General features: G+C 38.9%; 7 protein-coding genes across 7 annotated transcripts; 5 read left to right on the top strand and 2 right to left on the bottom strand.

The window, feature by feature from the left end:
• Positions 1 to 1,162: 1,162 nt before the first annotated feature.
• On the top strand, positions 1,163 to 6,937 carry LOC110771587 (beta-galactosidase 5-like). Its single transcript, XM_021975915.2, has 19 exons — positions 1,163 to 1,849; positions 2,000 to 2,095; positions 2,225 to 2,337; positions 2,533 to 2,599; positions 2,711 to 2,803; positions 2,904 to 3,047; positions 3,237 to 3,325; positions 3,420 to 3,525; positions 3,614 to 3,701; positions 3,815 to 3,933; positions 4,034 to 4,195; positions 4,350 to 4,528; positions 4,802 to 4,905; positions 5,031 to 5,140; positions 5,253 to 5,363; positions 5,479 to 5,592; positions 5,734 to 5,936; positions 6,028 to 6,364; positions 6,476 to 6,937. The coding sequence occupies exons 1-19, from the start codon at positions 1,676 to 1,678 to the stop codon at positions 6,620 to 6,622; spliced, it is 2,556 nt and encodes an 851-aa protein (XP_021831607.1). The 5' UTR covers positions 1,163 to 1,675; the 3' UTR covers positions 6,623 to 6,937.
• Positions 6,938 to 6,975: 38 nt separating this feature from the next.
• Positions 6,976 to 8,102, bottom strand: LOC110771588 (thioredoxin H-type). Its single transcript, XM_021975916.2, has 2 exons — positions 7,909 to 8,102; positions 6,976 to 7,464 (listed from the first exon to the last, which is right to left on the bottom strand). Exons 1-2 carry the CDS (start codon positions 7,993 to 7,995, stop codon positions 7,150 to 7,152), a joined length of 402 nt encoding a protein of 133 aa, XP_021831608.1. The 5' UTR covers positions 7,996 to 8,102; the 3' UTR covers positions 6,976 to 7,149.
• A 1,955-nt stretch (positions 8,103 to 10,057) lies between these two features.
• LOC110771553 (uncharacterized) lies at positions 10,058 to 11,258 on the top strand. The gene has a single exon (XM_021975870.2). The coding sequence runs from the start codon at positions 10,199 to 10,201 to the stop codon at positions 11,051 to 11,053; it is 855 nt and encodes a 284-aa protein (XP_021831562.1). The 5' UTR covers positions 10,058 to 10,198; the 3' UTR covers positions 11,054 to 11,258.
• An 85-nt stretch (positions 11,259 to 11,343) lies between these two features.
• On the bottom strand, positions 11,344 to 14,303 carry XBCP3 (xylem bark cysteine peptidase 3). Its single transcript, XM_021975869.2, has 5 exons — positions 13,803 to 14,303; positions 12,782 to 13,020; positions 12,444 to 12,584; positions 11,926 to 12,366; positions 11,344 to 11,659 (listed from the first exon to the last, which is right to left on the bottom strand). The coding sequence occupies exons 1-5, from the start codon at positions 14,218 to 14,220 to the stop codon at positions 11,543 to 11,545; spliced, it is 1,356 nt and encodes a 451-aa protein (XP_021831561.2). The 5' UTR covers positions 14,221 to 14,303; the 3' UTR covers positions 11,344 to 11,542.
• Positions 14,304 to 15,963: 1,660 nt separating this feature from the next.
• LOC110771566 (LisH and RanBPM domains containing protein) lies at positions 15,964 to 18,478 on the top strand. Its single transcript, XM_021975888.2, has 7 exons — positions 15,964 to 16,234; positions 16,552 to 16,693; positions 16,800 to 16,947; positions 17,027 to 17,102; positions 17,203 to 17,314; positions 17,487 to 17,578; positions 18,155 to 18,478. Exons 1-7 carry the CDS (start codon positions 16,202 to 16,204, stop codon positions 18,197 to 18,199), a joined length of 648 nt encoding a protein of 215 aa, XP_021831580.1. The 5' UTR covers positions 15,964 to 16,201; the 3' UTR covers positions 18,200 to 18,478.
• A 596-nt stretch (positions 18,479 to 19,074) lies between these two features.
• On the top strand, positions 19,075 to 23,555 carry LOC110771591 (putative GTP-binding protein OBGC2). Its single transcript, XM_021975922.2, has 10 exons — positions 19,075 to 19,269; positions 19,531 to 20,006; positions 20,141 to 20,232; positions 20,442 to 20,525; positions 20,847 to 20,924; positions 21,344 to 21,544; positions 21,622 to 21,729; positions 22,037 to 22,111; positions 22,263 to 22,483; positions 23,278 to 23,555. The coding sequence occupies exons 1-10, from the start codon at positions 19,184 to 19,186 to the stop codon at positions 23,348 to 23,350; spliced, it is 1,494 nt and encodes a 497-aa protein (XP_021831614.1). The 5' UTR covers positions 19,075 to 19,183; the 3' UTR covers positions 23,351 to 23,555.
• Positions 23,556 to 23,694: 139 nt separating this feature from the next.
• Positions 23,695 to 26,155, top strand: LOC110771578 (uncharacterized). The gene has a single exon (XM_021975902.2). The coding sequence runs from the start codon at positions 24,809 to 24,811 to the stop codon at positions 25,871 to 25,873; it is 1,065 nt and encodes a 354-aa protein (XP_021831594.2). The 5' UTR covers positions 23,695 to 24,808; the 3' UTR covers positions 25,874 to 26,155.
• Positions 26,156 to 26,251: the final 96 nt, after the last annotated feature.

The raw sequence follows: 26,251 nt of genomic DNA, 5'->3' as shown, positions 1-26,251 counted from the left end.
CTAGTCAAGTAGTGCACCATCTGTCCTCCGTCCTTGTTTCTTTTCCTTTTTTTAATAAATCATTCATAATCTTCTTTTTCCTTCTTTTTCTTTGTGTCCTTGAGTAGACAAAGTTGTATGGTTCTTTTTGTACGAAAATTGAAATGGCGATTATCTTTAGTTTGATTTGAAATGGAAGGTATCAAATCCCGCTTAAACAAATGGGTTTAGAGAGTTTAGAATGATCAATCAAAACGTCCACAGTTGCAAAAGTTGAAACAGTTGAAACAGTTGCATGTGAAAAAAGATATAAGTCATTTCTTTAAATATGATTGATTTCATGCTTGTAATTTAAGTAAAAAGCTAACCCCCATCATCTATCTGCAAAACAAACATTATATATTTTTTACGGATTGCCAATTTCCAACAATTTAACCTTGAATATTATATATGGTGCCTTAAACATAAGGATAAGGGTACCTCCCCTATTAAATGAAGAGTGAAAATGAAGTAAACTCTGTGCTGGTTGCATAATTGCATATATGCATTGCCTTGCCTTGCCTAAACAAGGAGAGAGAGAGAGAGACTCAAAAGCTATGGTTGGGGTTTTTATTACAGAAAAAGCAACCCAACCCAACCCCAGGAGGAGTTTTATGTACAGACTACAGAGAGTCAATGAGTGGACCAATGTCAAAGAATTCACAATATTCGATCGAACAAAGCAATGGCCCCCTCTGTCTGTCTAGTCTTCTCTTCTGGCTCCTCCTCCATCGACCTCCTTTCCTTTTCCCCTTTTGATTTTGAATATTTGTGGTAGACAGGTAGAAAATAAATATTCATTATCTCTGAGTCTGAGTGCTTCTGAGGTGACGGTGCATATATATATATATTCACGTGTGTGTGCCCAAAATATATAGTTTGGTTAATGATAGCAGAAACACATGTCACATGGCCTACGACCCAATGGGACATATATATAAGACAAGGCTTTGCTTACTCACAGACAGACTCACAGACTTACAGGCAAGCATTACCATATATATATATATATATATATATATATGTATAAATGATTGATGAAATGGGTTTCGGGTAGTTGGTTTGCACTGTGCAAGCAAACAAAGCAAAGAGCACAATTGATGAATCGAATGGGGGATGATGGGGTCCATTTCTGGATCAAAGCATGAGAGCTGCTTGTTTTACATGCTTTTCAAAAGCATGTGGTTTCATCATGAACCTGCTCCACCTCACAACACAACTACTGAGATTTAGAGACTCATTAATTTCTATTTAATCAATTCAAAATTAAATTGTTTAGTAACAACCTGACGTTCATTTTTTTTGGCAAATTTAGTCAATGTAAGAAGCTTTTGTTTCTTTGAATTATCTTGTTTTTCGGTTCCCTGAATTTTGACTGAACCGACAATTAAAAGTCACATTTTTTATTTTCATATCATTGATTAAATCCAACCTTCCACCTCCAACCTGACACAATCATATATATATTAAAGTAGTTAACAGTAAGAATCATACAGCTATTTGAACCATTTTTTCGGCCCAGCAGAGTTACTGTCAGTGTCACTCTGTCACTGCAGAGTTATAGATCAGAAGCCCAGAGCTTCATTCTCACTTTGCCTTTCCAAACATTTCCAGCATTCTAAAGCTCTCTTTTCAAATTTCCCTCCACATATCAGACATGGAAACTCATTTGGTTTCCAAGCTCTTAACTCTGTTCTTGATGACCTTGTTTATGAGTTCTGAGCTGATCCAATGCACCACCGTCACCTACGATAAGAAGGCCATTATCATCAATGGCCAGAGAAGATTACTCATTTCTGGCTCAATTCACTATCCCAGAAGCACCCCTGAAGTATTTTCACTCTCTCTCTCTCTCTCTCTCTCTCTCTGTGTCTTTCATTCTGTTACTCTGTCTTTTAATAGGCCAAAATCATAAAAATGTGATTTTTGTGACTTTTCTTTTGGTGATCTCTGTGAAATGATGAAATGGGTTTTGGAGCAGATGTGGGAAGGTCTTATACAGAAAGCTAAAGATGGAGGCTTGGATGTCATTGACACCTACGTTTTCTGGAATGGTCATGAACCTTCTCCTGGCAATGTATTCTTCATCTCCTCTGTGTCAGAGTTCTATTACGTTCCAATTTGTCTACTTTTGCTGTCGCTTCAATTTTGAAACTTTTGCCTAATTCCGTCTCTGAATTTTTTCCCTTTTTATTTTGATCTTTAGTACAATTTTGAGGGGAGATACGATCTCGTACGGTTCATAAAGACAGTACAGAAAGCAGGGCTCTACCTTCATCTGCGCATTGGACCTTATGTTTGTGCAGAGTGGAATTTTGGGTACGGTACATCTTCTTCTAATTATTTAATTATTTTTGTTTTTGTTAGAGTTATTATATTTGAATTCTGTCTGCTACAGTGCACTGCGGAGTAAATGCTACATATCATAAATTTATTATTATTTTCGTTTTTGGTTTAGTTGCATATATTTCCTAACTTTAAGTTGAGTGCTAAATTCGACTCTCATTTGTACAGAGGATTTCCGGTTTGGCTGAAATATGTCCCTGGTATCAGCTTCAGAACAGATAATGGGCCATTCAAGGTATTTCTTCCTGAAATTCTCTACTGAAAACCTTCGGATTTTGTTAGAATGTCGTCAAATTAGAGCTAATGTGGAAAACTTCTCTTCTCTCTGTTTTTTTCTTGGGGGAAGATGGCAATGCAAGGGTTCACCCAGAAAATTGTCGAGATGATGAAAAATGAGAAGCTGTTTGCATCACAAGGTGGTCCCATCATCCTTTCCCAGGTACTGATTCTTGATGCATGGCCTTGTAACTATTTGAGTTCAATGAATTCTTCTAGGATAAATAATTCATGAATTCTTCTTTATGTTTTGTATTGTGCAGATTGAGAATGAGTATGGGCCAGAGAGCAAGGCACTTGGAGCTGCTGGTCATGCCTACATTAATTGGGCTGCCAAAATGGCTGTTGCATTGGATACAGGAGTTCCATGGGTGATGTGTAAGGAAGATGATGCCCCAGATCCTATGGTTAGCCATCTTGTTCTTTTCACTTTTCACATCTGCTGATCCCATGACACTCCGATACCTAGAACTAGAACCCTTTCTTGAATATCAAAATTGACATTTAGTTACAAATTATTGCTTCCATTCTCCCATTTCTTTTTAGGCTTCAGCATTTGAAACACTGAGTTTCATCTACTTATATCTTGGTGACAGATAAATGCATGTAATGGTTTTTACTGCGATGGCTTCTCTCCCAACAAACCTTACAAGCCTACCATGTGGACCGAGGCTTGGAGCGGCTGGTAAGTGGATCTTTAGCTTACCAATACTCATAAGTTGACTGACTGTATTCAAATTTATTCTTCTAATATCTGTAAACCCAACAAACATGATCAGGTTTACAGAGTTTGGCGGCACAATTCACCATCGACCTGTTCAAGATTTGGCATTTTCAGTTGCTCGCTTCATACAGAAGGGTGGCTCATATATTAACTACTACATGGTTGGTTTGCTTGTTAATCAGATCAAGTTTTAAAGACTAAATTGTGCCAGCCCAAATTTTGAGTTTCACTGTTTATGGTTTGTGACAGTATCATGGAGGAACCAACTTTGGACGCACTGCTGGAGGCCCATTCATTACAACCAGTTATGACTATGATGCTCCCATTGATGAATATGGTAAAACCTTTAGTTCAATTCCATTATGAAAGGTTGTGAATTTGTTGGCACACATGGCATTTCAGTTTCGATCTTAAGCTCTTACTCAGAACTAACTAACTAACTGTTGCCAGGTTTGATCAGACAACCTAAATATGGTCATCTGAAGGAGCTTCATAAGGCGATCAAGCTTTGTGAACATGCTTTAGTTTCTTCAGATCCTACTGTTACTTCATTAGGAACCTATCAGCAGGTTTGGCTTCTTCAATGCGATACTTTCTTCTGTCAGTGGCACAATTTCCTGAAAGATTTACCTTATTGAAAAAGAAATACATATCTTGGTTATCTTCCAGGCTTATGTATTCAATTCAGGACCAAGAAGATGTGCAGCTTTTCTCTCAAACTTCCATTCATCAGGAGCAAGGGTGACTTTTAATAACATGCACTATGATTTGCCTGCTTGGTCAATTAGCATCCTTCCTGATTGCAGAAATGTGGTATTTAACACTGCAAAGGTAAGCAAAGATGAAGGGGCCCATATTGCAGTCTCTTCCTTTCTTTTTCTTTTTTTTTTTGGTTATAGCAATTGGCAACTAAGATTCTCAGTTCCATACTCATCTGAATCTCTCTCACTCAAGTTACTGATGTAACTGTCATCCTGTCATCAAGGTGGGAGTTCAAACTTCACGGGTGCAGATGATCCCAACGAATAGTCGGTTGTTTTCATGGCAGACTTATGATGAAGATGTTTCTTCTCTACATGAGAGATCAAGCATAGCAGCTGGTGGACTTCTAGAGCAGATAAATGTCACTAGAGATACTAGTGACTATCTGTGGTACATGACCAAGTGAGCAGCTGCACAGTGTTATCTCTGAATAATCATTTCTTAGTCGGTTAAACTGATATCTGATCAACCAAGGAAATATAAAGACCCGTCAAGAAATCAATTTGAGAAAATCCAACCTATAATATAAACAATTGTCAAATTACTTCTTCACTGGAAGTAAAAGCTTTTCTAGAGCATTTGCAGTAGTGATCAGTTGTGCTTTAATTGGTTTTTTTCCTTTCAAAAATACATCTATGGCCATACTTTGACATTTTCAGTATGAATGTTATTCAGTGTTGACATCAGTTCATCAGAGCTCCGTGGAGGGAAACAGCCTACTCTCACTGTGCAGTCAGCAGGTCATGCCCTCCATGTTTTCATCAACGGACAGTTTTCAGGTATGTTGTAAAATATTTTGTTCTCCAACATCTAGTGAGCAGGAATTTATTCTTCTATTTGATTGAGGCTTCAATTTTACCATATCTCTTTGACTTGAATAAAAAACATTATTAATTTATTACAGGGTCAGCCTTCGGAACTAGGGAGCAAAGGCAATTCACATTTGCTAAACCAGTCCACCTCCGTGCCGGAATAAATAAAATTGCACTACTCAGCATAGCTGTTGGATTACCGGTTAGTGCTCGTGCTCGAGCAGTTACCCCTTGTACAATTGATCACATACACTAAATGATGAATCACATTAGTTAATTCCGTTACTGATTATCTTTTTGTTTTGGTGTTGAAGAATGTTGGGTTGCACTATGAGTCATGGAAAACAGGAATCCTGGGTCCAGTTTTTCTGGATGGTCTTGGCAAGGAAAGGAAAGACTTAACAACGCAGAAGTGGTTCAACAAGGTCAGACGACCACCCCATCTACATTTATCCATTTTGGCCACTTACTATTATCTCCATCTCTTTTTTTCTTCTTCCTTTCCGTGGTTTTAATCTCATAGGAAATTCTTCCAAACAGGTTGGCCTTAAAGGAGAAGCAATGGATTTGGTCTCTCCAAATGGAGGGTCATCGGTTGATTGGATCCGAGGCTCGCTAGCTACCCAAACCAAACAGACATTGAAATGGTATAAGGTAAGGATTTCAAGATAGTGAGGGAGAGAAGAAAGACAAGGAGGAGACAGAGGAGGAACAACTTATTGGCTATTAAGTGATAAGAACTAGTGAAGTCTTAGGCTTTACAAGCTAAACTGAATGTTAGCTTGGATTGTGCAGGCTTATTTTAATGCACCTGGAGGAGATGAACCATTGGCTTTGGACATGCGGAGCATGGGCAAGGGTCAAGTATGGATCAACGGCCAGAGCATAGGCAGATACTGGATGGCTTATGCCAATGGTGACTGCAGTTTGTGCAGCTACATTGGGACATTCCGGCCGACGAAGTGTCAACTTGGCTGCGGCCAACCAACTCAACGATGGTACTACCTTATAAGATACTAAAACCTCTAAAATTGCTGCAAGATGAAATCCCTTGTGGTCATCAAACATTCTTTTGATAATCATTTTCAGGTACCATGTTCCACGGTCCTGGTTAAAGCCAACACAAAATCTGGTAGTAGTGTTTGAGGAACTCGGTGGGGATCCATCAAAGATAACCCTGGTGAAGAGATCAGTGGCAGGTGTTTGTGCTGATTTACAAGAACACCATCCAAACGCTGAAAAATTCGATATTGACAGCCATGAAGAATCGAAAACGCTTCACCAGGCCCAGGTTCATCTGCAGTGTGTGCCAGGGCAGTCTATCTCGAGCATTAAGTTTGCAAGTTTTGGAACTCCTACTGGAACTTGCGGAAGTTTCCAGCAAGGAACGTGTCATGCGACCAACTCTCATGCCATTGTAGAGAAGGCATTTCCCCAACTACAATCTTTTCACCTCTTGTACTTGTATAGTGAACTCACAGATGCATATTCTTATGATAAATACAGATTTATTAATATCTCTCAACGTGTTTTGCAGAATTGTATCGGCCGTGAGAGTTGCTTAGTTACTGTATCGAATAGCATATTCGGGACAGATCCATGCCCGAATGTACTCAAGCGGCTATCAGTTGAAGCTGTTTGTTCAACAGGAATTACTACCAATCAACCCGATTCGAGGAGATGAAGACGTGGTAAAAGGAGGCACGTCATGCAAAGCTATGAAGCAAAGAATCGAGACAAAGGGAGGCATACTTACAGATGAAGATTCTACATTGAATTGGCTAATCTCTATCTATCATAATAGAGTCTTTGGATTCACATTGTGTTTGTGTATAGTTAGTTTGTTAAGTAAAGGCAAGTGCTTTTGCCTCAAGTAAGCTTTTAAAAGCATAGTTTGTTAAGTAAAGGCAATTGCTTTTGCCTCGAGGTTTGATTAGATTGGCTCCGGTTTTGACTGTCATTCCAAAATATACTTAATGCAAAATCTTATTGTTTTCAATTGGCTCATGAAATTTCCATCCCGAAGAACAAGGGCACTGTAATAAAAAGCATTCATAGATAATTGGCACGAGGCATCATATGGGAACAAGTAGCCATATACATAAAGCATTCAATTCAGACGTCTTCATAGAAAATTTAGAAATCCATAAAAGTTATAAACAACTAGTAAAACAGTAGGAGTTTCATAGTCTCCACAGAGAATGATAGAAGTTAAGCAGAGGCAGTAGCAGTAGCAGTAGCAGCGGTGGCAGAGGCAGGGGTGGCGGAGGCAGCAGCGGCATGCTTGGCTACTTTGGTCTGTAACTCTTCTTTCTTGGCACCCACAACCTTGTCCACTATCTTGCCTTCCTTGAGGAAGAGGAAGGTAGGCATCGCCTCCACACCCCACTCCTCGGAAACAGTCTTCAGTTCATCCACGTCCACCTTTAGGAACGTCACTTCTGGGGTCTTCTTAGCCAACTCCGCCAAGATTGGGGCGATCAACCGGCAGGGTCCACACCACGAAGCCGTGAAATCCACCACCACCTATTAAATTAAGACACCAAATTAATGTATTTAATTAGTTAATCGAAGTATAAAACCAATTCCACAACCAAAATGTTAAAAGGAGCGGAGGACACAACCGCACACCTAGGTTTTTAAGCCATTTGCAAATTACGAAGCCCCTATCTAGAGTCGGACAAAATTCTTTCTATTTTGAAATGTAAGGGCTGCAATACACCCAATTTTTGCTCTTGATTTTAAAATTTTGAACTAAATTTCTAGGCACAAACAAATTCAATATGGTGAACACAAGAAAATAAAAAATCCCCATACAAGAACTCAGAATGAAAGCTGATCATAGAATACAAAGGCAAAATATCATCACAGAACTCAGAATGAAAGCCAGTCAATCTTCCTGGAGACTAAGATTGAATTTTTTGAAAGCAAAGAAAAAGATATACAAGTGTGATTGGAGATTTGAAATACCAGTTTTTTGGTCTCGTTTCCCTTATGGAGCTGCTCTTCCCAGGCCTGAGTAGTGTGGCAGCCGATGACTTGATTTTCCTCTGCCATTTTCTCTTTGCTTTCTCTCTTTCTCTCTCTCAAAGGATTGTGATATTCTCAAGCAAGCTAGGTTATTATTACAAGTTGATTTTTTTTTGCGATGAATGTAATGGGCTCAGCCGCAGCATATATATAGCCCACGGCCGACCTTAACCAAGAGGTCAACGTTTTAATGTTTATTGCGGAAATGCCATTGCCATTAGGTTGCTGAGGCTCTTATTATTGTGGTGGCAATCGCGGCGTTCATCCATATAACGTGACGTGACGCATGCCCATATGTCAGTGACGTTCATATATTTTGTCGTTTATTGAGAAAAGGTCCCAATGAACCTGGACAAAAGCCTAAAAGAGAACATTTCACGCGGTGTAGCTGGGACTCACCACTTCCAAATACGCATGTTTACTTTACTAATCCGAATTGAATTGAAGAGAATTAGATTCCAGATTCTTATTGGAATTATTTACTAAATTATATGGATTGAAGAGAGTTAGACTTCGGATTCTTATTGAAATTGTTTACTTTTTTTATTTATCAAAGTATTGAAGTTGTTTATTAAATCATATAGAATTGGGGTATTAGTGGTGCTAATTATTAAAATGCTCTTGTTGTTGGGTTAAAGTATATGACAAATATGGAATTTATAAAATTGTGTGAGGATATAATGAATAAAAAAGATGAATTCCTAATGGGTTAGTTTTCTAGGAATTAGAATACAATCTCCCACCTAAGAATTGAATTCCTCCAAAATCATGAATTAAATTCCTCAAATCATCCATAATTGGAATTCAATTCTTGATTAATATATATATCATAAAGTTCAAAAAAGTAAAATAAAATAGAATTTGGTCAAATGTTACGTGTCTTCCTTTTGTACAATGGAAGCCAATTAAAATTAAAATGTGATCCTTTACTTGTCAAAAGGAAAATTCTCTTTAGTCTTTCACTTTGAATTTAGTTATAGTGTCAATTTAATTAATTGATAATTACTCCTTTCTTTTTGGCATTGAATATTGATAATTACGATAATATCGTACATGCAAACGTTTTTCTACTTAATCAACAAGGACCTCTATAGCAGTCAACAAGGACAATGGATTTTTCTATAACGGGGAGTTTAAAGTGATGAGGTTATTTGAGGAGATTAATCTCATCATCAATAAATGTAAAGAAATTATGAAACTTAAACATTTTAAATGTTTTGACGGTGAGATTGACGTATTCACTTTAAACTCCTCATTGTAGCCTCTCTCTTACACATAGAGAAAAAGAAAAAGAGGTAGGGGCGGACAAATTTAAAACCTGACGACCCATTAACGTACAATTGGGTCAGGCTTTATTAAATGGACTGGACCTCTCACAGTGGGCACGTTTTATGTGCCTGCTTATACTAATGTGGCGATGGAGTTGGGCCCCTTCTGTAAACGGCAATTAAATTGAGCAAACGACGTTGCAGTTGCACAGCTGAGGACAAAGAAACGAAAATTGGCGTGAAGATTTTTGTGTTTGGATGAAAATGATACATCAAACAATAGGCACCACCAGAACCAGGCCCAACTTCCACGTGGGAAAATCTAAAACCACATCCAAACATTCTCATTTCAAGTCCTTCCTTCCTTCCCATCTACCAATCTACTAATATATATATATATCGCGCAAAAGAAAAAGAATGATAAAATATTCAAAATACCAGAAAATGATCTTAGTTAATGCAAGTATTAAAAATTAAAATTATTAATTAAATGAGGGTAATATGATAAATTCACACTTTTTCATATTAAAATAAATAAATAAATAAATAAAATTAGATAATTGATCCTATTTTATGAAACATAACTATCTATTATTTTTTTTAATTCTAAAATAAATTCATTTTTTTTATAAAAAAAATCCTCTCACAGGAACAAAAGCACGTGCAGACTAATAATACGCTATTGATTTGATCACCTCTACCTGCCTTACTTTCTCTCTCCATATTATCCACATCTCCCGCTCGCCTACTCAAAACCACCAGATTTTCCTTATTTATTTATTTATTTTTTTTTTGGATTGACAAAAATCAGATATAGATTTATCAGAGTTTTAGAGGGAGAAACGTTCCGGTAAAAATACTAACACTAGTCAGTCACACTCTCTTGCTACACAAAGGACAAACATCCATGGCAACATAGCTACTTTGCTCTCCCTCTTCTTCTTCTTCCAAATACCGCAGAAATGGCTCTTCCCCAGCTCATTCCCTCATCTTCTTCTTCTCTACACCATAAACCCACCTTCAACCCCAATCCCATCCCCTACCCCTTAAACCCTAACCCTAATTTCCTCTCTCCCCGTCTTCGCCGCAGCCACCACCACCGCCGCCAAAGACCAGGTTCTCTGAAATGCTCGGCCTCGTCCTTCTCTGAGAGGCACCCCACCAATCAGCCCAAGTCAGACGACGTCGTCGAGCTCCCGCTCTTTCCTCTGCCTCTGGTGCTCTTCCCCGGCGCAATCTTGCCCCTGCAGATCTTCGAGTTCCGGTACCGTATGATGATGCACTCTCTCCTCCAGACCGATCTCCGCTTCGGCGTCATCTACAGCGACGCCGTTTCGGGCACCGCCGACGTCGGCTGCGTCGGCGAGATTGTCAAGCACGAGCGCCTCGTGGACGACCGCTTCTTCCTCATCTGCAAAGGCCAAGAGCGTTTCCGAGTCACCGACCTAGTGCGCACCAAACCCTACCTGGTGGCGGAGGTGAAGTGGCTCGAAGACCGCCCGTCGAACGACGGCGAAGAAGACCTGGAGGCATTGGCGAACGAGGTGGAGTCGTACATGAAGGACGTGATTCGGTTGTCGAACCGATTGGGAGGGAAGCCGGAGAAGGATGTGCAGGACCTGAGGAGGAACCTGTTTCCGACACCGTTTTCGTTCTTCGTCGGGAGCACGTTCGAAGGGGCGCCGAGAGAGCAGCAGGCCTTGCTGGAATTGGAGGACACAGCGGCGAGGTTGAAGAGAGAGAAGGAGACTCTGAGGAACACGCTTAATTACTTGACGGCAGCTTCGGCTGTCAAAGACGTCTTCCCGTCGACGTGAAAAATTCGCTGAAATTGTGATTGCTGTGAGAGTCTTGAGGTATAAAAAATGCCCCAACTTGCCATAGGAAAGCAAGCAACTTGTAAAATTTTCAATTTTGCTCTTTCTTAATTTCTAGGTTTTTTAGATATATTCTTAATTATAAGTTGAATTTGCACATACTTGGAAACTTTATAATGGGATTCTTGTGTGGTGATCTCGTATACTTTTTTCTTCACTGTCATCTCATCTCATCTCATCAGCAATTAGGAACTCAGAAAACCCAGCAGAACTGAAGGATTTCCATCTGATTTAATTTGACGAAATGGCAAGGATTGATCACACAGTCCATTGTTGTTGCTAAAATCAGTATGTATTGTGAAGATATTACATAATCAAATGAATGGGTATTTGTGAGTGCAACAGGACGCATTTAAGTTATATACAGAATCTTATCCTCTCGCAAAGAAATATGGCTCAGCATCATTACCACTATAGAGAACTTTACTTTCATAGGATCCAACCCCGAATCATGGAGCCCCACCCCAGGCTGCCTCTACTCTCAAGCGCTTTCGATGTTAAATTCCCAGTAGCAGCATGCGACTGCGTTGATAGCTGCACATTACTCTGCAACATTGAAAATAATCAAATTCAGATTATAACTGAATACAAAAGTAATTTCTCAAAAATTCAATGATATCAAAAGCAAATAACATAACTAGTAGTAAGTAACAAAGTGTGTACAAGATGCTTTGTGCCAAGAAAAAACCTAGGGACTAAAACTATTGGTTTGATATGTGGTGGAGTGACTTAACACGCAACGACAGTGACTTAGTTTTCAGCATTCTACTATTCTTATGTTTGATAAAGAAAGATTCGTATTTGATACAAACCTGGAGGCACAGCGTCCTTTCTGTATCACAGATGGGATAATCACGGGGACAACAGTGACGCTGATCCTTGCAACAAACAGCAGAGTCCAACTCACAGCATCTCCAAGAAAAGCATATTCCCACTACCCTCTTAGCACAACAGCAGGTTTCCCCTGTTGCACAGTGTGTAAAGATATCGCACCGAGTCGGCCCTGGCGGAGGAGAAGGCGGGGGAAGAGGAGGGTTTTCCCCTGTCTTTATTGGATATGAAGCCAACGTGTTGATGCCACAGACCCCTTTGGGATTGCTATGATCACGCATCATGTGCATGTAGCCATTCATCCCCCAATTTGTCCCCCATGAATTCTTTACAATCCAATAGTCCACTCCATTTTCGGAACCATAACCTACGATTAACACAGCATGATCCAAAGAAGTCGAGCACGGGCCATTGAAAATCCCCTATAACACAAGTAAAGATATTAATCAAACGCAACTAATTCAATCTAATGCTACTGTTGTTGACAATCGAGGCAAACCTTTGAGTACAGCTGAAATGCCATGTCACTGCCTGATATACCTACACTCACTGGTTGACTTGCCACTGCTTGTAGTAGCTGTTCCTCATCATTTGAGGGCACATCAGTATAATCATCTATGGTCACAGCATTCCTCTTTAGCTGACAATGCAAACTTATATTAGAGCAATGTAAGAAAACAGAGCATCAATAGTCTCATAGAAACACATAGGTTCAAACAACGATTGGAATTCAATCCAAACCCGGTACTATAGAAAACATCTCTTCAATCCAACCCAAGGATGGGTTGGGATTGAGAAAAGGGGATGGAGGCCGGGGGAAGAGAAATAAGTAAATACCTTTTTCTTAATGCAGGTGTCATCCCAACCTTTATATGGGTAATCTTCCTCAGTGTCAATCCCATTGTTATCTATGACAAATCGAAATGCATCGTTCATAAGTCCTCCGTTGCAGCCGTTGTTTGGATAAACTCTATCACAATCAACCAACTCTTGTTCAGAGAGGCTGATGAGCGATCCTGTGACAATCTTGTTGATACCTTCGATGGCACCAGTAGTTGAGAAGGCCCAACAAGCACCTATAACAACAAGAATTACTCTCATATTTGGCATCAAGAGACTAAATTCAACTATTGCCTCCTAATATAACATGAGTGCAATGACTCAAGAAGACATTTACAAGAAACTGATACATATTTTCATCGTCTAACGTTTTGCATGTTAGCTAACTGAGCCAACTGATTATGAGCATCAAGAGTTTAGCAGATGCCAAAGCAAGCAAACCATAACGTGAAAAAATCGAATGAAACGACCCTATTTTATCAGAATGGATGAATTGATGCAAACATATTTAACTCCATAATCACACCAGCAAACCCCTCCATTAAGAATGCACAAACACATGAACATGGTACAAGATTAAAGATTGCATGGCAAGGTTCATTCCAATTTCCAATATACTTCTTACAGTAAAGAAATTTCAAATGACTTGATGCAATCAGCCAAGCCACGGTAGATCAAAGAAGGCAATCAAAGTTTACTCCAGTGCTCACGAATTTGCCTTAATTTCTCATTTCTTTGGTGCTAACATAGCTGAAATGAGTTGTTCAACGAACGAGCCAATGATTCAGCAAAAACTGTAAAAGGCTCTCAGGCAAAACCCCATCTCATTGCCAAACCAAAATTCAGCAAAACTTAAATCACCAAGAAACAAGTAAAGAAAAAAAAGAAAAACCAAAACTATTGATGATGCCTGCAACAAAATTCCTACTACATATATTAAAGCTAATAATTTACTAGAATACAAATAAAGACTGAGAAAGATTAAACAATTTCGATATCAGAACAAAGACCAACATACCACAACTCCCTTGATCTTTCACATTGGTGACTGCCCCTTTCTTCCTCCAATCTAATGAAGTAGGAAGATCACGAACTACGCTGGGTTTCCTATCTGATTTACGCTTAAGACTGAGAAAGGTGGGTGAGAAGCCTAAACGAGAGGACTTGAACTCATGGTGAGTGAGATCAGAAAAGTCATTGAGAGAAAGGGTATAAGAAGAATTGCCCAAATCGTTGTGTTGGGTAACAAAGGCAAGATTTCCCTCAAACACACTGAGCCTGTAGAGCTTTTCTTGTGCTGAAGAATATGACTTGCCATACTGTTTGCACCAAACTTCAAAGAGTTCAGAAGTTGTTTGTGAAGAAGACGAAGAGAGGCAAGTATGGGAGACAAGGAAAAGAGTTAGAAGAAAGACAGAAAGCGACGAGGGGTTCATTTCTGTAAGAGGCTGCTGGTCTGGGATTTTTAGGGGTTCTTCGTTGTATTGGGTAGCTAGAAATATGGAGGACCATATGGATCTGTCTGATTGGACGAAATTTCTTGAAGGGTCTGACCAGTTAAAATTGGACATTGTATGGTGGAAGTAAGGTTGTTTTTCCCATTTCTTTTACGGTTTTACTAGTGACACCGTTTGGGAGTGCTTCTAGAACAGTTAAAAGTATTTTCTGACAACCAAAAGCGCTTTTAACAGAGTTTGGCAGAAAAATTTAGAAGTGCTTTCTGGAAAAGCACCTGTTATGTGCTTCTTCAGGAAGCACTCCCAAGTGCTTTTCCAAGAAGCACTTCAATTTCTTATGAAAATTTCAACGTCTTTATAATAAAAACGTTTTTGGTAGAAGTGTTTCTTAGAGAAGCAGTCTCAAATGAGCCACTAGTTAGACTTTTCGACTCGAAAAATAGAAATATAGTTGGATTAGTAAGATGGGCTTCTATTTGTCTATATATCCACTACTGCATTCATTTATTTATAATTAGGCTTATTATCACAAAACGTCCCTGACGTTTGCGAAATTAACACATTGCATCCCTAACGTTTTTTTGTATCATTAATGGTTCCTAACGTTAATACAGGTACTCTTAAATAAGAGTAATTTTTTAGTGTTCCCGGTACACCACGTGGTTGGTGTACCATCCAATAGACGGAAGACATATGGAATATGTCCAATGCAGTCCGCCACATGTCATAAAAAGAAATGCAGTAAGTTGGATAATAATTTCACATGTTCTATGTTTATTGGATGGTACACCAGACACGTGGTGTACCTGGAACATTTAAAAATTTCTCCTTAAATAGTCCCTCTGTCAAAAAAACCGTTAAATCTAGGGGCATAATCATCATATCAATCCAAAATTATAATTTTTTTTCCTTCCCTTCTCTCTCTCTCTCTCTCTCTCTCTCTCTCTCTCTGTTTCTCCTCTCTTTCCTCCTCTTTTCTTCTTCTTTTCCTTCGCTGTTTCTTCATTCTCTCCCTTTTTTTTTCTTTCTTCTTTCCTTCTTTCTCTATTTTATTTTATTTTTTCTCTTTTTTCTTCCTCTTTCCTTCTCTCGGGGTGGTGATTTGGGTGGCTAGAGTGCTGGGTTGGTGGGCTGTGGAATGGGGCAGGGAGAGAGTTGCAGAGAAAGTACATAGAGGGGCAGGGTTATAAGATCCCACGGTGGTGGTTATGGAGGTCGAGGTGGTAGTTTGGGTGGCTAGAGTGGATGGGTTGGTGGGCTGTGGGAGGGGGCATGGAGAGAGTTGCAGACAGAGTAGAGAGAGGGGCGGGGATATAAGATCCCACGGTGGTGGCTTTGGTGGTTGGGGTGGCTAGAGGAGACAAAAAGAGAGAGAGAGAGAGAGAGAGAGAGAGAGAGAGAGAAGGGAAGGAAAAAAGAAAGAAAGAAGAAGAGTGAGCGGGGCCAGGCGGAGAGAAAGAAGAAAGAAGAAGAAAAGAAAGAGAGAAGGGAAGGAAAAAAAATTATAATTTTGAATTGATTTGACGATTATACCCTTGGATTTAACGGTTTTTTTGACAGAGGGACTATTTAAGAGTACTTGTATTAACGTTAGGGATCATTAATGATACAAAAAAACGTTAGAGATGCAATGTGATAATTTCGCAAACGTCGGGGATGTTTTGTGATAATAAGCCTTATAATTAATATGCATCGTCGTATTATAACATATGCAGTGATATTTTTCCCTTGAAGGCACGTGTGCAATAACCTAAGAGAGTAGCGGTTTAGAGTTCGAGACACTACAGATAGAGATGCAATCACTCTCAAGTGTCTCGAACACACTCGGATTCTGAATGCCACCCGATACATAAAAGCATCGTTCATCGTTTCCGAAACGAAACCCCCTGCTTTGAGCACGAAGCCAAACCCCTCCCTCCCTCTCTTCCTCAACCTCTCACTCTACCAAAGGCGGCGAATCATGGACGTCGATCCTCGTCACTATAATCACGTTGTGAGTTTCTATTTTTCGTTTTTTGTTTTTGCGTTTATCAAATTATTGCAATTTCCATAATCTTATTTCACTCCCAAGCACGAAGATTATACAATTTACACCTAATTACTGTTCAATTGCATTGATTTTGGGCATTGACTCATCCATACCATATTAGGGCTTATTGCATATGCCTATTGGGGCACTTGAATGGATGAAGAAGAGAATTCTATCTGAAAATATTCGTTGGTTGATTCTATTAATTTAGTTTTCCATTGTGCATAGCTTTTGTATTTATTATGGCGATTTTGGGTTTTTGTTGTTGTTGTAATTGACAGGCTATCAATGACAATGACGTCCACAATATTGTTCTATCATACCTTGTGCATAATTGCTATAAAGAAAGTGTGGAGTCATTTGTTGCTTCTACGGGGATGAAGCAGCCTGCTGACTGTCTTGAGGATATGGAGAAAAGAAAAAGTAGGTTTGCCGCAAAGCAATGACAAGTTTGCTCGCATATTGTTGTTGGAGATGAATATTGGAGTGTTTGGTTGATGATGATGCTAATTGTATGCTTTGTCCGCAGGAATCTTTCATTGTGCAGTGGAGGGGAATGCTCTCAAGGCGATTGAACTGACGGAACAGCTGGCACCTGACTTACTGGGGAAAAATAAAGAATTGCATTTTGACCTTCTGAGCCTTCACTTTGTTGAACTTGTTTGCTCTAAGAAATGGTGGGCAAAATTACAGGGATACATCTAGAAAGCTTGTATTATGCCTTTCTTGCTTTTTAATTCTTTATTTATTTGGCAGCACAGAAGCTTTGGAATTTGCCCAGAACCAGTTGACCCCCTTTGGCAAGGTGGAAAAATATGTCTCAAAGCTTGAGGTATGCTGCAACTCTCTCAAGTATTCCTTATATAAATATATGCACATTTTGTATGTGTGTATGTATGTCACTATGAGACTGAACTTTGGTATTTCTGTAGGACTTTATGGCATTGCTTGCCTATGAAGAACCAGAGAAGTCCCCTATGTTTCATTTGCTTAGCTTGGACTATCGGCAGCAAGTTGCAGATAGTTTGAACCGAGCAGTTCTTGGTATGTTACTCAAATTCCTTCATGCTTCTGTGTGCCATATGTGTTTCAATGCTGCTGTAGAGATATCTGTTCATTGCAAATTTCATATGCTTATTTCCCTGGATTGTAAACTTGGCATTTAAAACAATCAATAATGTACTGTTTTTTAATTGTGTTTCATGGTAATTGTCAGCACATTCAAACCTGCCCAATTATACTGCAATGGAAAGGCTAATACAACAGACAACAGTAGTTAGACAAAGCATAAGTGAAGAAAATGCCAAGGTAATATGCAGTTAGTTAATCTTTATTTTTCTGCTTGATTCTTGAGGCTGCAGTTGTTGAGAAAAATGAAGCCAATTTTAACCATCTGACCTCGGTTAGCTTTGCAGAATTTCAATTTTTTGTAGCTTTATAAAATAACTTTATCCTTGTTAAAGGGGTATGCTCTCTTTCGTAACCTGCATATCACATTGCAAAAGTGAAGGGAATTTGAGATTTTATTGTTATGAAAAGAGGGTGATTGGAATAAGCTTACACATCTATAAGTATTGATTGAATAATTACATCTTGGTATCTTTTCCTTAGTAACAGGTTAAGAGATTCCTCAACTATAAGGCCTACTGTTGTGCAGAAAGATAAAAGGAGAGAGATTATTCAGGATAGGCATGTGCCCTATTAGATTCATTCATTACAGTTCATTTAGTGGTAGTGAGATAGATTATTTAGGATAAGCATGTGCCCTATTAGATTCATTCATTACAGTTCATTTAGCGTGTGTGTGTGTGTGTGACAGGTGAATTGTGTAGTGCATAGCAAGATTGTGTTACTTCCTCACTCGATGTTGGTTTGGTTTTGCAGAATGGGCCTCCACCATTTTCTTTGAAGGATTTTATTAGAAGCTAATGGATGAAACTCTTGGAGTATCACTGGCTGTTCTCATATCTTGCAGTTTGGCAAGTTTGGTGCTCGATCTTGTATGCCACATGTGGAGTTGGTGTAATACATTATTTCTTGTATAGAAAGTAGTCATCAAAGGGGGTACTAGCTCTGCGCCAATTGGTTTTCTCTAGGTTTGGGTTTTTGAAGTTGATCTGATGCAAGGCTTGCATATGTTATTGTGCTTATTTTGAGACTTCAAACTCGTGTAATCTATCTATAAAGTATAATGTCAGATTTTGATCAGACACTGTTGTAAAGTTTCTTTCACACGTTTTATATCCAGTTAGCTCTTCCTTGGGTCAACTAGTGTTGATTTTGGCTTCAAATTGATCCCAAGTTAATCCACATGATGCAATTCTATCCCAGTTAATATGAGTCTACTTGGTGAGGATAATTTTTATTTTCTTATTTTACCATAAAAATAGGAAAATTATATTAAAATTAGAAGACCCAACACTTATGACTGTGAGGAGAATCACCTTCATTGAAAAGGTCCTGGCTCGAACCCTAATGACACTTGATAGTGTGTTTGTGAAAAATTCACATTCCTGTATTTAGACCATCACTTGTATTTTAAAAAGAAAAAAAGAAAGAAAAAAAAGCCCCTGGTTTGGAAAAATCAATTTGAATTAGTCAAGAAAAAAGTCTCCAATATATTTGAAGAAACATCAAGTCGGTTTGTGAAATGTTAAATAAAAAAGAAATTAAGTCCGTTGTGGATATGGACACGGCCTTAAAACTTACGCGGACTTTTTCGGTTCAGTAAGATTTGGGCTTTCAAATAACGCACATCACCACCGACCCCAAGAAAATGGGCTTAAATTAGAAAGTCAGTCCCGCCAGACTTGCCAAAAATATCCCTGTCGTCTTTGTCTGTTGCTCTGTTACTGTTTGTCTCGCTCGCCTTCCTCACTGACTCTCTCTCTTGCTGCTTCTCTCTATTCGGATATGGTGTCTCTCATCTCCCCGCCACCATCAACTTCCTATCTTTTCCGCCACAAGTCCTCGTTCTACGGCATCGTATTACCTGAAAGGTAATTTCTAAAGATTAGGGCATCTTTACATTTAGAATATTGCTAATAAAAATACAACGAAAACTTTGAAAAATCTTCTTCTTCCCCAATTCTCCAAAATTAAATGCAGCATTTTATGCAACCAGCAGAAACGTTCTTATGCTTTCAGTTTACTACGCTAGTATATGAAAATAGAACACTCTTTGAGATCTCTCCACTCTCTCTCTCGCTCCTTTCTTCAGCTTGTTCCTGCTCGTAATTCCCATGGTTTGTTACGTATAGGTGTGGCCAGGTCTCGCAAAATTTGAATAATATCAGATACTACGCAATAAGCTGCCGACTTAGTACCAGAGCCAAAGAATCTCCCGCTCAAAAATCCAATACTTTAATCAAGGAACCTCACAAGTACTTTGATCAGGTCATCATCACAGTTCGCTCAGGAGATGGCGGCCATGGCGCAGTCCTCAACATGCCAAACCAGAGAGCTAGTAAGCCTCAAGGAAAACACGAGAAGGAGAAGCTGAGGAGAAAAAGCTTGTTTAAACGGGATTTTGGTGGGTCCCTTATTCTTCCTGTGGGTGGCCATGGAGGTGATGTTGTGATCTATGCTGATGAGGGTAAAGATTCGTTACTGGAATTTCACACGAAAAGTAGGCACAATGCAAAACGCGGTGGGAATGTGGCTGCAATGGGTGTTTTGACTGCACAATTGCATGATGGACTTTCTGCCCCAACTTTGCGTATTCCAGTGCCTCCAGGTTTGTGCATTGTTTTGCAGGGAATGTAAAGAATTGGGATTTTCATGAGAGATTTTCTGTTTAAATAGTTTCATCTTATCACTTTGTTTATCTTCCATGAACCTTATCTCTGTATCCGCCTGTGCTAACCTTAGGTACAGTAGTGAAGCGTAAACGAGGGACATTGTTGGCTGATTTGGCACGGCCAGGTGATGAAGTCCTTGTAGCAAGGGGTGGACAAGGAGGGGTGAGCCAACATGCTCCTTAAACGGAGTGAAAACTTCAGGAAAAATAAACATTTGTTTGTTTATTTTTCTTCAGAGACTCAGAACTTTTGGCAATTGCGAAGATAGTCCCAATCTGCATTACAGATTATTCTTTATTCAGTAAATTGTTGTGTAAATAGTATTTTCAATTTGCCTTTTACGCTTACATTTTTCTTGGATTTTGTGGCAGATTAGCTTGGTAGAAATGCCAGAGCATAGCAGGAAAAAGTTGATGGCTTTGACCACAAATGTGATGAGAGATGATAGTGATAAGGTAATGTGGTTGTGAATATATCTCGACTGAGACATTATAGTGTTTTGATATGCATTGTATGGTAGATATCTCCATTGAGACATGTACACACTCAAATTTATTGAAAATTTCAGGCAAATGTGATGTTTATACATTAAGCTGCTCAAGTATTACTCGTGGATTGCCTTTCTTGACTAACATCTTCCCTCTCTATCTCTCATTCTCTTTGTGGGCCTGTTCAAGCAGTAGAAAAAAATATCTTATCCAATAACCAGACTATTTTAGTCATATATGTGTTTCTTATTTTAAAACAGTTTGTAAGCCATTTTCAGATGATTGCAGGTTTTAGCTGTTGGTCAACCAGGAGAGGAGGTTAGTCTAGAGTTGATTCTGCGAGTTGTTGCTGATGTTGGTTTGGTTGTAAGTATTGTTTTCCTGTTCTCTCCCTGGGGTTCCTTTTTATTTTGAAGTTCTGCTCTTAGAAGTTCAATGATCACATTGTGATGTGTTAATGAAACTGTTGGTAACTGACGCTTTTGGTACCTAGATTTCCAAAAGATAGACAATACCTCACCTGTTGTTTGTACAATGAAATGGAGTAATAAATCTTTTGATCAAGTTAATTTGGAATAGAATCGAAGAGGAAAACCCTGCTAACTCCATTAAAATTTTTAGTTGAGTAAATGTAAACACGTATTCCTTGTTAAGTTTTTCTTTTTTGTTATAGATTATATTTGGCCTTTCATGGGTGGAGAATAAAGAAATTATAGAGCAAGGCTACTTAGTAAAGGTATTAGTATGGTCTTTAGATTGCTAATACGTGCCTGCCTTTGTTGTAGGGCCTTCCAAATGCTGGAAAATCAACCCTTTTGTCAGCCACTACCCTTGCAAGACCTGATATTGCGGATTATCCTTTCACAACCTTAATGCCAAACCTTGGACGCCTTGATGGTGACCCAAGTTTAGGGCCACAGATGTATTCTTCTGAAGCAACATTGGCAGATTTGCCTGGTCTTATCGAAGGGGCTCATCTTGGGAAGGTAATGTGTTTCTATCTTGTTTACTCACTTATTCTAAAGCTCCAATTGTTTTAATTCAAACTCTGGTCATCCTTCAGGGTCTTGGTCGCAATTTCTTGAGGCATCTGAGGAGGACCCGGCTATTGGTCCATGTTGTTGATGCCGCAGCCGAGAATCCTGTAAATGACTACAGAACCGTCAAAGAAGTATGTGTCCCATTATTCATGTGCTGTATTTGATTGATAAGTTAGTGTGTAATTACTGGTATCAAACTGTCATTCTAGTTGCTTCTTGTTAAATGTCATTATTGTGCCGTTACCCTATGAATGATGATTCTTTAATGGTAGTTAGTTTTTCCCCTTGTGATTACTGGTTAGCCTCTGTTGTTTTGATATGGAAAAGATTTGAATTAGTGGGAGTGTTTACCATGTGCTCGACTTTTCCTTCTTTTTTCCCCTTCCCTCCACATATCGGTATTTAACCTGATGCTAACTACTGGCCTCAAATTTGCAGGAATTGCGAATGTATAATCCTGATTACCTTGAACGACCATACATTGTGGTGTTGAATAAAATTGACCTTCCTGAGGTTTGTGTCGTTTGTTTTTTAATCTTTTCTAGTGTGGAAAATGCATCCTGGTTCCAATCTCTGTTCTCTGCTGGTCACTAATATCTTGTTCAGTGAAATAACGTCATCTCCTAAATCTCATGTTGGATTGAAATATATCTCCGCATTTCAGGCAAAAGACAGGCTTCCATCTTTGACGGAAGAAATAATGAAACTTGGTGTTGATAGGCCATCTTCTGAGCCAGAAAAGAGCAGTACAGGTGCAGCTCAACAGCAGTCCTCAGAAGGGGGGAATGCAGATGGGAGTTCTCCAAGAGTTCTTACTAAAGACAAGAAGGATAAAGATATTGAGGACTATCCACGACCCCTCGCCATTGTTGGAGTCAGTGTTTTGTAAGTTCTATCCCTAAAACTTTATTTTCTGTTTTTCGAGTGCTATCTTTTTCTCTACCGGTGTTATTTGTTATTGGTATTTGACAGCCTCCTATATTTTTCCCTGTGCACACGAAAAATGCTCATTTGCTAATGTTTTGAAACTAAAGAAAAGGACTTCCCCTTCTCATTGAAGAAAAAAAAAAAAAGTGAAAGCTATTTATTTGGGAATTTTTTATTTTAATGACGGCATATTATCAATGATTTTATTAGTAATTCCAATTTTTTTTGGGGTAAAGAATTAGTAACTTCCATTGGGAGGTAAAATAAAGTTAACATGATTGTTTGCTATGTTATCCTTATCCGCATAGTAGCCGATATCCTCATTCAGGTTTCTCTACACCCTTCTAAACGGCTCCCCATCCTTTTGGGTTTCAGTCAAAGCCTTGAGGGAGAGAAGAATTTGTTTTTTATGAATCTCCTACATGTAAAATATTTATAGAATTTTTGGATTCCACAATAAAAACTGTTTAAATTTTCAAGTTTTACAAAACAAATTCCTGGATTTTTAAAAAATTCTTCATGGGTAATTGTTTCTGTGACCGAAAACATAAGTAGAGAACTATTTTGCACAATGTTGACTATGCATCACACAGCTTTTCAGTTGGAACTACATTTTAGCGTTCTTGTTTATTTTTCTTACAGATTATTTACTACAAAATGTATATTCCTCACTATACTCCTGCGTAGTTCTATATATGAAGTAACAAGAGCAGCACCTTAAATAAAAGTTTCAACTATGTTGGTTTTTGCAGGAAAGGCATCAGAGTCGACGAGATGTTGAAGGAGATAAGGGCCGGTCTGAGAAAGTGCCGAGGTGCAAATTAAGCATTGGATTTGAGTGCGAGAACATGAGGTTTTCGGTGTGAAACAGAAACACCTACAAAATTATAATGCATGAGGTTTTCTGGATTAGACAGGTTAGAACAATTTTGATTTGTAACTTGTACATATGCCAAATATGTATAGATAAATTCTAGCAGCAGCATATATACTATAACGAAGTCACGAATGAAATTTTCTTCAGCTTTCTTGCCGGGTTTTTCAATTCATGAATGAGATTCTAGTAGATTAAGTGAAATTTTATTCTTAACAAGAACCTGTTGGTAGGTTTATGCTATATAGAATGATGGATTCTTAACATTCTTTTGTCTGTTTTTGTGTTTTAGCATGTCAGGGTTCGTTGGTACGGTTCGTACCAAGAATCCTAGGATCTTATTTTTTGTCACAATTACGATAATTAATTTTTTATTTTCCCTGCCGTTGTGATTTTAGCATCTGGTAAAGATCGGATAACTACAAGCGGAACTTGTGTGCGCAATGATTTATTTACTGCAAATATAACGACAAGAGCAGGAGCAGTGGGAAATGCGAATCGGTCCGTAAGATTCATTCTGATCTGCGTCTGAACTTCTATCCTTTTCGGAAAACTCGTAAGAGTGGCGGGTCCTACATGGATCCAAATTCATATGATTCATCCATTGAATCAATCAGTTGTGACACACACTGCTTACATGGGATTTTGTAAAATACCACGTATCAGTTCGTCTCTCTGTGCTGCAAAACGGTACCCTGGTTTTGGGAAAGAACGTAGGTTCTTATCTCCAACCCTTTGAACACCGCCTCCGACAGTAAATGAGCCATTGTCCGAATCCCCCTCCTTCTCTGTCTCCACTTCCTTAACACTTAATCCAAACATTTTCCTTTCGAATTTTTTCAAAAAATAAAAAATATATATATATTTAGTCATATACCCATTCTTAGTGTTATTAATATAGATACAATTTAATTTCTATAAACAAATGGAAAAAAAATACAAAAAATGATATCTGACTATATTGAATTTAATTTTGATTATTAAATTATTTTGATGCCCTATTGAGTGTTTTGGGTTTTTTTTCATGAGGTTTTGAGGTTGAGTTTGTTTTAAAAAATCAATGGCAATTTTTTAATTTAAAAGAAATTAAAAGTCTTTTTATTATGTTGTAAATGGAATTTTGGTGTGTTTCTAAAGTTCATTTTATATAAAGTTTTTTTTTTAAAAAAAAAAATTTGGATTCCTATATTGAGTATAATAGTGCATCTCCGAAAAAAAAAAACTCAGAAAAACAGGAGAGTTTTTATCCTTTCGAAAAAAATATATAAAAAATATAAATATTAATATATGAAAAAGCAAAACTGGAATTTTGCTCCTGCCCGATTGCCACCTGAGCTAGTAAGCAAACAAAGAGGTAGGCCAAGTGTTGTATAAGAGAGTTAAACAGTGAGGCTGGCCGTGGACACGACATGTCCTGTTCGCCATGCCAAGTATTCAGCCAAAAGCCACGTTTCAGGTTATGTCTCATAACTCCTTCCTTCCTTCTTTGTCATATAAATACCGCCACCCTTTTCACATATGGCTTATCACACGCACCAAAAGCAAAAACAGAAGAAAAAGAAAAAGAAAAGAGAGAGAGAGAGAGAGAGAGAGAGAGAGAGAGAGAGAGAGAGAGAGAGAGAGAGCTCGGAATCCCTACCTCTTCAAATCCCAGAGTTGTGTGTCACTGTCAATCAACCACAATGTTGAAGTCAGAGATGACCAGCGTTAAGGTTGGGGAAAGAAAGCAAGTGAAGAGGCCTGCACAGGCCAGTTCAAGAAAGGGGTGCATGAGAGGGAAAGGAGGCCCTGAGAATGCCATGTGCACTTACAAAGGTGTGAGGCAGAGGACTTGGGGGAAATGGGTGGCTGAAATCCGTGAGCCCAACCGAGGTGCTCGTCTCTGGCTTGGCACTTTTGACACCTCCCATGAAGCTGCTTTGGCTTATGATGCTGCTGCTCGCAAACTCTACGGTTCCGAGGCTAAGCTCAATTTGCCTGATCAATTAGTCCCTCAATATCACCATCACCATCACCATCAAGTCCCTTCTTCTGCCAACCCCCACATGCTTCCACAGACGCCAAACCCATCAGCCCAACTAGCCCTTCTGCATCAGAATCCATCAGGTACTTCCAGTGCCTGTTTATCAAACGATTATGCTGCTCCTCTCAACGATGTTGAAGTTCCAGTACTTCGTGGTCATTATCCGAATGTGAAAGCTCATCAGCCCCATGGTACTTACCCTGAGCCTAAGCCAGAGGCAGAGCACAGCAAGATGAAAGCGGAGGAGAATATGAGTGGCAATGAAGGAATGGATTCTGGAATTTTCTGGGGCAACCTAAGTGGAAACTTTCCAATGTTCGATGACTCGATATGGGCGGAGGCAGCCATGTCCCTTGATTTTCCGGTGATAGAAGATCTTGGCATTTTTTCCAGCAACTTCGTCGATGGAAGTGGTTGGGAACCATTGCAGCCATCTCCATGGTGCGTGTAAATGTGAAGCTACAGAGCTAAAGATCGTGTCCTAGGAAACGAAGTTGCACAAATTAGAACCTCAGTACTTTTATGTCCATCCACACTATATATATATATACGTACGTAAACTGTAAGAGGTAGGGGTGTGTATATATAAATATATATAGCACAAATATAAATATTGGGGGCGAGAGAGAGTGGTGTATCTAAGGGGCAGCGGCGCCGCATGGGTTTTTCTGCGCTTGTCGTGGTCATTGTAGTGTGCTGTATATATCATAAATCAATATGGTTTTTATCTTCTTTTCTTTTGTCTTCTTTTTTTTAAAAATAAATATTTTAGGGGCTGTATGTATCTGCAGGTATAAATGGTCACTCGAGCTTGTGTATGATACGATTA

The sequence above is a fragment of the Prunus avium genome, chromosome 1 (assembly GCF_965620075.1).
Source record: "Prunus avium chromosome 1, drPruAviu1.hap1.1, whole genome shotgun sequence".
Lineage (NCBI taxonomy): Eukaryota > Viridiplantae > Streptophyta > Magnoliopsida > Rosales > Rosaceae > Prunus > Prunus avium.
This window is presented reverse-complemented; position numbering and strand designations above follow the sequence as displayed.

Bases quoted from the DNA above. Each gene is read 5' to 3' on its own strand.
- LOC110771587 (XM_021975915.2), top strand. From the start codon at position 1,676: ATGGAAACTCATTTGGTTTCCAAGCTCTTAACTCTGTTCTTGATGACC. The intron at 3,326-3,419 runs GTAAGTGGATCT...AAACATGATCAG, and splicing joins ACCGAGGCTTGGAGCGGCTG to GTTTACAGAGTTTGGCGGCA. The intron at 4,196-4,349 runs GTAAGCAAAGAT...CCTGTCATCAAG, and splicing joins TGGTATTTAACACTGCAAAG to GTGGGAGTTCAAACTTCACG.
- XBCP3 (XM_021975869.2), bottom strand. From the start codon at position 14,220: ATGAACCCCTCGTCGCTTTCTGTCTTTCTTCTAACTCTTTTCCTTGTC. The intron at 13,021-13,802 runs GTATGTTGGTCT...TTGTTGTTATAG, and splicing joins GAAAGATCAAGGGAGTTGTG to GTGCTTGTTGGGCCTTCTCA. The intron at 12,367-12,443 runs GTTTGCCTCGAT...CTTGTGTTATAG, and splicing joins CATTTCAGCTGTACTCAAAG to GGGATTTTCAATGGCCCGTG.
- LOC110771566 (XM_021975888.2), top strand. From the start codon at position 16,202: ATGGACGTCGATCCTCGTCACTATAATCACGTT. The intron at 16,235-16,551 runs GTGAGTTTCTAT...TGTAATTGACAG, and splicing joins CTCGTCACTATAATCACGTT to GCTATCAATGACAATGACGT. The intron at 16,694-16,799 runs GTAGGTTTGCCG...CTTTGTCCGCAG, and splicing joins GGATATGGAGAAAAGAAAAA to GAATCTTTCATTGTGCAGTG.
- LOC110771591 (XM_021975922.2), top strand. From the start codon at position 19,184: ATGGTGTCTCTCATCTCCCCGCCACCATCAACTTCCTATCTTTTCCGC. The intron at 20,233-20,441 runs GTGAGCCAACAT...ATTTTGTGGCAG, and splicing joins CAAGGGGTGGACAAGGAGGG to ATTAGCTTGGTAGAAATGCC. The intron at 22,112-22,262 runs GTTTGTGTCGTT...TCCGCATTTCAG, and splicing joins ATAAAATTGACCTTCCTGAG to GCAAAAGACAGGCTTCCATC.
- LOC110771588 (XM_021975916.2), bottom strand. From the start codon at position 7,995: ATGGCAGAGGAAAATCAAGTCATCGGCTGCCACACTACTCAGGCCTGG. The intron at 7,465-7,908 runs GTATTTCAAATC...TTAATTTAATAG, and splicing joins GAAACGAGACCAAAAAACTG to GTGGTGGTGGATTTCACGGC.
- LOC110771553 (XM_021975870.2), top strand. From the start codon at position 10,199: ATGGCTCTTCCCCAGCTCATTCCCTCATCTTCTTCTTCTCTACACCAT.
- LOC110771578 (XM_021975902.2), top strand. From the start codon at position 24,809: ATGTCCTGTTCGCCATGCCAAGTATTCAGCCAAAAGCCACGTTTCAGG.